Source organism: Rutidosis leptorrhynchoides, chromosome 11 (assembly GCF_046630445.1).
Source record: "Rutidosis leptorrhynchoides isolate AG116_Rl617_1_P2 chromosome 11, CSIRO_AGI_Rlap_v1, whole genome shotgun sequence".
Taxonomy (NCBI): Eukaryota; Viridiplantae; Streptophyta; class Magnoliopsida; order Asterales; family Asteraceae; genus Rutidosis; species Rutidosis leptorrhynchoides.
Genome location: NC_092343.1, coordinates 182951717 through 182963104, shown reverse-complemented (window position 1 = coordinate 182963104; position 11388 = coordinate 182951717). Strand labels below are relative to the sequence as shown.

The window sequence follows — 11388 nt, the reverse complement described above, 5'->3', positions numbered from 1 at the left end:
TATCATATTAAGAGATATTTGTACATCATAATATCATGATAATATAATAATTTAAAATCTCTTTTGATATTATAAACATTGGGTTAACAACATTTAACAAGATCGTTAACCTAAAGGTTTCAAAACAACATTTACATGTAACGACTAACGATGACTTAACGACTCAGTTAAAATGTATATACATGTAGTGTTTTAATATGTATTGATACACTTTTGAAAGACTTCAAGACACTTATCAAAATACTTCTACTTAACAAAAATGCTTACAATTACATCCTCGTTCAGTTTCATCAACAATTCTACTCGTATGCACCCGTATTCGTACTCGTACAATACACAGCTTTTAGATGTATCTACTATTGGTATATACACTCCAATGATCAGCTCTTAGCAGCCCATGTGAGTCACCTAACACATGTGGGAACCATCATTTGGAAACTAGCATGAAATATCTCATAAAATTACAAAAATATGAGTAATCATTCATGACTTATTTTCATGAAAACAAAATTACATATCCTTTATATCTAATCCATACACCAACGACCAAAAACACCTACAAACACTTTCATTCTTCAATTTTCTTCATCTAATTGATCTCTCTCAAGTTCTATCTTCAAGTTCTAAGTGTTCTTCATAAATTCCAAAAGTTCTAGTTTCATAAAATCAAGAATACTTTCAAGTTTGCTAGCTCACTTCCAATCTTGTAAGGTGATCATCAAACCTCAAGAAATCTTTGTTTCTTACAGTAGGTTATCATTCTAATACAAGGTAATAATCATATTCAAAATTTGGTTCAATTTCTATAACTATAACAATCTTATTTCAAGTGATGATCTTACTTGAACTTGTTTTCGTGTCATGATTCTGCTTCAAGAACTTCGAGCCATCCAAGGATCCGTTGAAGCTAGATCCATTTTTCTCTTTTCCAGTAGGTTTATCCAAGGAACTTAAGGTAGTAATGATGTTCATAACATCATTCGATTCATACATATAAAGCTATCTTATTCGAAGGTTTAAACTTGTAATCACTAGAACATAGTTTAGTTAATTCTAAACTTGTTCGCAAACAAAAGTTAATCCTTCTAACTTGACTTTTAAAATCAACTAAACACATGTTCTATATCTATATGATATGCTAACTTAATGATTTAAAACCTGAAAACACGAAAAACACCGTAAAACCGGATTTACGCCGTAGTAGTAACACTGCGGGCTGTTTTGGGTTAGTTAATTAAAAACTATGATAAACTTTGATTTAATAGTTGTTATCCTGAGAAAATGATTTTTATTATGAATATGAAACTATATCCAAAAATTATGGTTAAACTCAAAGTGAAAGTATGTTTTCTAAAATGGTCATCTAGACGTCGTTCTTTCGACTGAAATGACTACCTTTACAAAAACGACTTGTAACTTATTTATCCGACTATAAACCTATACTTTTCTGTTTAGATTCATAAAATAGAGTTCAATATGAAACCATAATAATTTGATTCACTCAAAACGGATTTAAAATGAAGAAGTTATGGGTAAAACAAGATTGGATAATTTTTCTCATTTTAGCTATGTGAAAATTGGTAACAAATCTATTCCAACCATAACTTAATCAACTTGTATTGTATATTATGTAATCTTGAGATACCATAGACACGTATACAATGTTTCGACCTATCATGTCGACACATCTATATATATTTCGGAACAACCATAGACACTTTATATGTGAATGTTGGAGTTAGCTATACAGGGTTGAGGTTGATTCCAAAATATATATAGTTTGAGTTGTGATCAATACTGAGATACGTATACACTGGGTCGTGGATTGATTCAAGATAATATTTATAATTTATTTCTGTACATCTAACTGTGGACAACTAGTTATAGGTTACTAACGAGGACAGCTGACTTAATAAACTTAAAACATCAAAATATATTAAAAGTGTTGTAAATATATTTTAAACATACTTTGATATATATGTATATATTGTTATAGGTTCGTGAATCAACCGGTGGTCAAGTTTTACTTCCCGACGAAGTAAAAATCTGTGAAAGTGAGTTATAGTCCCACTTTTAAAATCTAATATTTTTGGGATGAGAATACATGCAGGTTTTATAAATGATTTACAAAGTAGACACAAGTACGTGAAACTACATTCTATGGTTGAATTATCGAAATAGAATATGCCCCTTTTTATTAAGTCTGGTAATCTAAGAATTAGGGAACAGACACCCTAATTGACGCGAATCCTAAAGATAGATCTATTGGGCCTAACAAACCCCATCCAAAGAACCGGATGCTTTAGTACTTCGAAATTTATATCATATCCGAAGGGTGTCCCGGAATGATGGGGATATTCTTATATATGCATCTTGTTAATGTCGGTTACCAGGTGTTCACCATATGAATGATTTTTATCTCTATGTATGGGATGTGTATTGAAATATGAAATCTTGTGGTCTATTATTATGATTTGATATATATAGGTTAAACCTATAACTCACCAACATTTTTGTTGACGTTTTAAGCATGTTTATTCTCAGGTGATTATTAAGAGCTTCCGCTGTCGCATACTTAAATAAGGACGAGATTTGGAGTCCATGCTTGTATGATATTGTGTAAAAACTGCATTCAAGAAACTTATTTTGTTGTAACATATTTGTATTGTAAACCATTATGTAATGGTCGTGTGTAAACAGGATATTTTAGATTATCATTATTTGATAATCTACGTAAAGCTTTTTAAACCTTTATTGATGAAATAAAGGTTATGGTTTGTTTTAAAATGAATGCAATCTTTGAAAAACGTCTCATATAGAGGTCAAAACCTCGCAACGAAATCAATTAATATGGAACGTTTTTAATCAATAAGAACGGGACATTTCAACCTGGGCTACTGGAAAGTTTATTTTCAGTTATTCGGTTCGAGTAGATGATTTTCCGTTTAAGCCCCGTCTTAATCCGAGTTACGGTTTAGGATTTATGGCCCTCCGAGAGTCACTACACCCTATTAACGTTGTGCTAAAATTTCTGACCTACTCGCACTTAAACCGTCGCCACGGTCAAACGAAGATGAGTTAGGTTCTGAAAATTGGTCAGCGGTTAGGGGACTCACATACGGAGCCATAGCCACTGACTATGCATCTTTTCAATTTACGTAGAGGTCGCAGCAGCTGACCGAAGTCAGCCTATTGTTTTGATCTCTATTCTTGTCGAACTTACTTAGCTTTTATGATGATGAATGATGATGATGATGACACTTAAACTTATTTTATGCACTATTAGAATTTATAAAAACAACCTACTGACCTAGTAACCCTTGATTTAGGTTGACGACCTTTCGGACCGACTTACTACTTGCGTACTTTCATTACCGACTTTACCGCTTTTATCACTGTGAGTTATAGCATTCCCTTTTTACTTTAACTTATTTTGGGAACTGAGAATACATGCGGATTTTATGTTTTACATACTAGGCACGAGTACTTAAACTTATATATGTGTGGGTTATACAACGGCATAAACATTCCCTTTAGCTCGGTAACGTTTAATCATTGGTTTTTGAACCGTGAACGCGAATCTTAGATATGGATCCATAGGGTTTGACATCCCCACTCGGGCTAGTCGCGCTAGCAATTAACGAGTGTTTAATACTTTGTAGACATACGCACTTGCCAAGTGTACTTTCAGGGGGTATAAACGTTAAGTTAGTTACCGTGTGCCCACGGTTATACATATACTTTATCATACTGATTTGAATTACTGATTTGAAACGCTTGTTTGAAGCACTGAAATATCGTGGCCTACATTACATTACATTACTGAATACAAACAAACTATAGCTCACCAACATTCATGTTGACTTTTTAAGCATGTATTTCTCAGGTGTTTAGACGTTGTTGCTTCTGCTGTTAGCCTTGCTGTTCTAGTCTCGGTGTATAGACTTGCTGTTACAGACTTGCTGTGTTAGACTTCCGCTGCATTACTTAGAGATGTCTCAAGCATGAAACTTTTACTTTGCATTCCCAACTTATGTTATTTTCAAAACAATAGCTTTGTAATGACCTTAGTATCATGTACTCATGTTAATGTTTCCTATTCATCTTTTGTAAAACGTTATCTGTTCATGAATGCAAAACTGGTTTTCAAACAGCATATAGTGTTTGACCTTGTAATGATCCTGTTGTTGATGTACCGTACACGATGATTTTGTACGGGGCGTCACATTTAGAATATAAATCCCTACTATGATTTCTGTAATTTTGATTAATGAAAAGGTTTCTTATCTAAGAATTCTTATAAGTCAAATCTGGCTCAATATCTTATATGGATCGCATGGACCATAAAAAGCCCGATAAGCCCAAATTTTAATCATACGACACCATTTAGCTTATACAATCATCGCTAAGAGAGAATATCATATATCCCTTATCAAACATAAAAATTACATATTTGCCCAATTAAACATCTTAATATCATATATCCCCAACTTAAACTCTATATCTTTCAAATTGTGACAACCCGGAAATTTCAACCAAATTTAAACTTTATCTTTATATTATTCTGACACGATAAGCAAAGTTTGTTAAGTTGAATCTCAAGAATTTTAAACTGTGTCCATACATTCATTTAAACCTCGACCAAGTTCCAACGATTCACGAACCATTAAATTGAACGAACATGATTATATATGTATATGTGTATATATTATAACTTGAAAACATTAACAAAGTATTAGGCGTATAATACTTTATATAAACGTATTTGTTTCAAAATATATTCTAATAGTTATCAACGGAGTTAGAAGATAATATCAAATGACTGATTTATCAGATACATTGTGATATGATTACGGGTCTATGTTATGAGGTCCACTGTGATTTAAGAAATCTATTCTTTTTGACAACATTCGGAAAATGGTTAAGTGATTTATAAGTAAAGAACGTGGAGTGTAAATAACTTAGATGTTGGATATCGACAAGTTAAGTAACTCGACATTTTTCATTAAGATGATTTATACGTTTATTTAACCTTTGGACTTTAGCCCATTCTTCACCAACAGACTGTAATTTAAAAACTTGAAACCTATTATGAATATATATGATTCTACTTTTCTAAAAAGTTTTATGATATAACGATTTCCATTATTTTAACTTTTAACCAAAATAATTCTTAAATATATTTAGTTTTGGAAAACAAAATTATCATATTTATTTGATTTAGTTTCAAACGTACAAAAACGTTTTCAGTTTAAAAAGAACTTTATTATTAAAACGTATATAAGTTTTATAAATATCTAAAACCACTTTTGACAACTCATTACTTAACCAGTATGATAAAGATAACGATATTTATATTTTATTTTATTAAGTATATATAACGATTTAAATTAATATTATATATATTTATACGCGTATTATACGTACATAATTTTATACTTTTACTATACTTAAACTTTACCTTTACTTTATTTTTACTTTACTTTAACTTTAATAATTCACTTTAATAATTCATACTTTAATAATTCACTTTAATAATTCATACTTTAATAATTCACTTTAATAATTCAAAAATATATTATAAATAGAATTCAATAGGTTTCATTATTTCATAGAAACTTGAAAATATTTTCTCTAAACTCTCTCAATCGATTTACATATATATATTTACTCCGTATTATTTCAAGATATTATTAGTATACATAAAATATTACGACGGAGTGCTGTCCGAGTGATGTCGAAATTGTTTTTCGAGCGGGATAGAGCTAAGAAAATTATGGGTTATAGCTCTGGAGGTTATGGGTATGGTTCGGGAGTATTGCTCGTAAGTCAAACTAGTATTTATCATCTCCGTTGCGTCTACGTACTTTTCCTGCAATATTGAATCTCAATATTGATACGTGAGTACTCATAATTTAATTTTTATATATTAATAGTGTATCTCTGACTAGTGCTCGAGAATATAGGATTATGCATGCTTGTACTTTTGATATTGCCATTAGATAGGATATGTTGAATCATGAATTAGTTACGTATGCGGTTGAGATAAGGTATAAGATATGCATGTCGTTGGAAAGCTAGCGAAAAATTAAGAACTTTTCATTTAGATATCGAATGGTTTCGATGAACGGATTTGAAGTTATAGTCAATTGAATTTTTGTATTATTATTAAAAATGATTATTATTATTATCGTCGTTATTATCGTCGTTCTAGTTTTATATTATTATTACTATTATCATTATCAATAAAAGGAATTATCATTAAAAATTGTTATTTTTATTATTATTACTATCGTTATTATCGTTAAAGTTATAATTAGTATTATTATTATTATTATCTAATTATTATTATTATTATTATTATTATTATTATTATTATTATTATTATTATTATTATTATTATTATTATCATTATTATTACTATTATTGTTATTATCATTATTAATATATATATATATATATCATTATTTAAAAATGGTTATTGTTATTGTTATTGTTATTGTTATTATTAATTATTATCATTAAAATAGTTATTAGTATTATCGTTAATAATATCATAGTAATTATCATTATTAGTATTATTGTAATTAAAACTAATATTAGTAACACCTAATTATTTTGATTACTATTATTATCATTATTATGAACACGATATAAAAGACGATTAAAATATATTAAATGAAACGATTAGGAAATAATGAGTATGAGTATCATGATGAAATTAAAATATTATAAGATATTGATTAAGATAAAATTATCGTTCTTATTATTTTTATCATTACTATTATTATTAAAAGTATCGTTAGTATTAAAAACTATCATTTTAACAAAAATTATCATTTTAATAGAAATGTCATTGTTATTATAAAATATGATTATTATTATCATTTTAAATAGAATTATTATTTTAAAGTTAATATTAAAAAGTATCGTAAATATTAAAGTTATCATAATTAGAATTATCATTTTATCATAATGTCATTTTTAGTAATTATAAATATTGATATTTTTATTAATAGAATAATGATAATTATTATTACAAAATAATATAACTTTTACTTACTATTATTATAGATATTATTTTATCGAATAAATATGTGATACAAACATATTTTACTACGTGTAATAAAATTACTTTAATAATACCTATCATATTATCTTTATGATATTAAATGAACTCTATAAATTTTATTACTTAATATATATATAAGTATATTTTATTATATAAATTTTAATATAAAATTTTATTTATTAATAAATGAATTATATTATTTACTCTAATAAATCTTTTAAAAATGTTTAAAAATATAAAACGACGATATTTAAACTATATATTAATCATGTATAGATTTTGGAAATTATTTTGAGTCAAATTGAATTTTGTTGACCTTTACATATTATTCTTGAGCCGTAGGATTGTGATACACTATGACTTGACCTAATTTGTTAGACAAATATTGACCAACACATAAATATATATAATTAATTTAGGTTTCGTGAATCCGAGGCCAACCTTGCACTTGTTCAATGACGTTATATGTATTTTTACTACGAAATACAGTATGTGAGTTTCATTTGCTCCCTTTTTAAATGCTTTTGCAATATATATTATTGGGACTGAGAATACATGCACTGCTTTTATAAATGTTTTACAAAATAAGCACAAGTTCATGAAACTACATTCTATGATTGTTTTGTTATACCAGATATCTGTACTTATTATTATTATGCTTGGTAACCTAAGAATTAGTGAAAAACACTAATTGACGCGAATCCTAAAAGTAGATCTACGGGCACCAACCACCCCCATTTTCGAATAGTGGAAATGCTTTAGTACTTCGAAGGGTTCTTGTCATACATTTGAATAGTGGAATGTATGATGCCAGATATCTTAAGCGCTCTATGTTAAGGTCGGTTACCAGGCGATTCATCGTATGAATAATTTTTGTAGTTGTAATGATCCTGCACATTTAATTAAATGAAATCTTGTGGCTTATTAAATATTATGATTATTATATAGAAATTAAATCTATGAACTCACCAACCTTTTGGTTGACACTTTAAAGCATGTTTATTCTCAGGTGTTAAAGAAATCTTCCGCTGTGCATTTGCTCATTTTAGAAATATTACTTGGAGTCATTCATGGCATATTTTGAAAGACGTTGCATTCGAGTCGTTGAAATTCATCAAGATTATTATTAAGTCAATTATAGTTGGATGTATTATGAAATGGTATGCATGCCGTCAACTTTCATTGTAAAGAAAGTTTGTCTTTTAGAAACGAATGCAATGTTTGTAAAATGTATCATATAGAGGTCAAATACCTCGCGATGAAATCAACTATCGTGAATCGTTTATAATGTATATGAACGGGTCCTTTCACAAATCTACCATTCATCTAATATAATCTTAATTAATACAAATAAATGTACAAATACTAAAACTTCTTACTACTATAACCTTTACTTTTACGTTTCCCCTACCTCACATAAAGCATGACATACAAATCCTATGTGTCACACCCTAAGAATACCCCTACTATACCCCTACTATGCTTACAAGTGTCAGTCCTAGGTTTATTCAGCTACGAATTTACAAAAAAAAAATCAAACGTAAACTGTATAAAAAAAATTTAGAAAAATCCTATTCTCACACCTACACGAATTCATTCTGTTTCCCTCAGTTACCCTAATCTAATTGTTCTTCTTCTCAATCGCCAGACATCTAAATCTAAATTTCATTCACGTCGATTTTTTACGTTTTAAATTTGGTTTCACAGGATTCACGTCGACAGGATTTGCTCCGACCCTATTACGTTTTCTTCAACCCTAATTTCTTCATACGGATCTGTCAGGTTTTGATTAATTTGGTGATTTCATATCTTCAATTGAATTTCACGTTAACTCAGGTACGCCATTCTCCTTTTATTTAATCACTTAGCAATCATTACTAATTCAATTGAATCTGCCCATCTTTAATTCACATATTACTGTAAATCTATGTAATTTTATTTTTTGTTTAATTGTTTAATTACTTCAATTTGACCAGTGAAATTTATATTCAGATTTATTTTTATAAATATATAAATATATATTATTATTATTTTTTACATTACTAGCAGAATACAAGATTAACACATTAAATTATTAATTTAAGAAAGAATAATATGATATTATTCAAAAATACTCAATTAGTCATTGTCCATGCTAATATAGCTGTTTGGAAAAATTATATTCCGAGAATTTTTGTTAATTTAATATGCAAAATTTCTTCCAAGGTAACGTTTATGTTTGTTATGATACGATCTGTGAAAATTTAGAACTTAAAATCTTATCTATAAATAAGTTGTTTAGGAATTTTATAATTAATTTATTTTATTTTTTATTTAATTTTTAACAAAAAAATATTTAAAGTTATACATTTTTTTTTTTAATTTTGGATAAAATCAAATTAGTTTTGAGTTACAACTGCTTCCTTAATTATAGTCAATCACCATATTTTTTTCTAAAATAAAACCGTCTATATATCTATAACTATTCTATATATTCTATATATATGCATATTACTGAAAACTGATTACCCATACACAACTTCTCTTTTTCCATTCAAACTTTGAATATCAAAATTCCGGAAAAAAAAACTAACTGACCACATCAATGGAATCGAAATTACTATTAATCGGAGGAATCACTGCAAGAAGTCCATCTGTTTCTACGCGTTTAAAGATACTCAGTATTGAAACATTGTCAAAGCCAAAATTTGACAACGATTTGCCTTTTCTTGATGTTATTGCATCTGATGAACAGGTAATTTCTTACTATGTACACTGCCAAATGTAATCAATTACTATGTTTCATTTTTTAATGTCGAATATGTTTCATATTATTCTATGTTTAGTTATCCAAAATACTCTGTAATATTGAACTTGAAAATTTATGCCAGGGTGATCGAATTAGTCTCACTCTGAAAAATGCTCATAAGAAAAAGTATGAGGAACTGATACACGAGCAAAATATCTATGTGCTCAAAAATGTTGGAACCTTGAAGCTTAATAATCAGATGAGCAAACTTAATCACTGGACACATGACTGCAGACTGATATTTCTAAACAAAACCACACTTGTGCCAGTGCCAGCCACTCAATGGTCTGGAAGTGATGGTTTCAAATTCATTCCTTTTGCAGATCTAATCAGTTGTCAACTACCAGAAAAACACACTGCAGGTTTTGTCAACACATTTTTTATTTTTATTTTCTGTTACATGTTTTTTAATTATAATCCTTATTGGTATCTATTAACAACTATATCTAGATTTGTAACAATAAGTCTCTAATAAATAACAGATGTAATTGGTAGAGTGAACTTTTATGACCGTGAACCGAAGTCTTATGGGAGTGGCAGTGATGATAAGTCAAAATACATCAACCTGGAGCTCAAGGATTTAGAGTAATATGCACATTTTATCATATTAATAACTCATCATCTACAATATTTTAAAATGACACTGTTTAATTAAACTATTTACTTGATTAACTTTTATTTTTTCATGTAGTGCTTCGATTGTCTCATGCACTTTATTTGCCAAATATATGGTCAACTTTTTGGAATACATGAAAACTGTTGCAGAAAGTCAATGTGTGATCTTGGTTATTCAATTTGGACGCACACAGAAATACCAACGTAACATCATTATAATAATAATTTTGTTTTCAATCTTTAATATAATATTATAATATGTACACTATATCTAACCTGTTTTATTAATTTTATGTGTATTAAATCAACTACAGGTCAGCTAACTGTTGGTACAGACTGGACTCATACTTGAGTGTTTATGGACAGCGACATACCAGTCATCATTGATTTCAGGAACAGGTAAGTCTAATCTTGAAAATTATTATTATTAGTAGATTCTACGTTTACATTCATAACACATTTTGCTAATGGTCACCACTACTATTGGTACAGATACATGGCACTACACAAAGAAAATGATTCTGAGACATCTTTCGCACCTTCGTTTACACCTTCGTTGACACCAAAAGGGAAAACAATGGAAGAGTTTTTTGATAACGTTATTTGTGTTGGCTGTGGCGACTTGTCATATAATACTGTTACTACTCTCCTTAATATTTTCTATGCACATATATACTTAAATTCGTAACAATGCATTAGGTTTTTCAATCTGACTTTCTAACATGACAAGTACTTATTATATTACTTTGTAGGAGGGTGTTTTTGTTGTTAAAGCAGAGATCATTGCTATTGAACCGGACGAGACGTGGTCATACATTGCATGTAAGAAATGTTACAAGAAAGCACCGCCAACATCTAAGGATGTTGATCTTACACTTGACATCGACCAACAGCTGTTATTGAAGCGTAGTTG

At 28.8% G+C, this 11388-nt stretch overlaps 1 protein-coding gene across 1 annotated transcript; it reads left to right on the top strand.

The window, feature by feature from the left end:
- The first annotated feature begins 9656 nt into the window (after window positions 1–9656).
- LOC139875302 (uncharacterized) lies at window positions 9657–10827 on the top strand. Its single transcript, XM_071862643.1, has 5 exons — window positions 9657–9806; window positions 9943–10222; window positions 10343–10445; window positions 10552–10679; window positions 10790–10827. The coding sequence occupies exons 1-5, from the start codon at window positions 9657–9659 to the stop codon at window positions 10825–10827; spliced, it is 699 nt and encodes a 232-aa protein (XP_071718744.1).
- The last annotated feature ends 561 nt before the right edge of the window (window positions 10828–11388 follow it).

Coding starts and splice junctions, on each gene's coding strand:
- LOC139875302 (XM_071862643.1), top strand. CDS start 9,657: ATGGAATCGAAATTACTATTAATCGGAGGAATCACTGCAAGAAGTCCA. Junction 9,807..9,942: donor TTATTGCATCTGATGAACAG/GTAATTTCTTAC, acceptor AATTTATGCCAG/GGTGATCGAATTAGTCTCAC. Junction 10,223..10,342: donor ACCAGAAAAACACACTGCAG/GTTTTGTCAACA, acceptor AATAAATAACAG/ATGTAATTGGTAGAGTGAAC.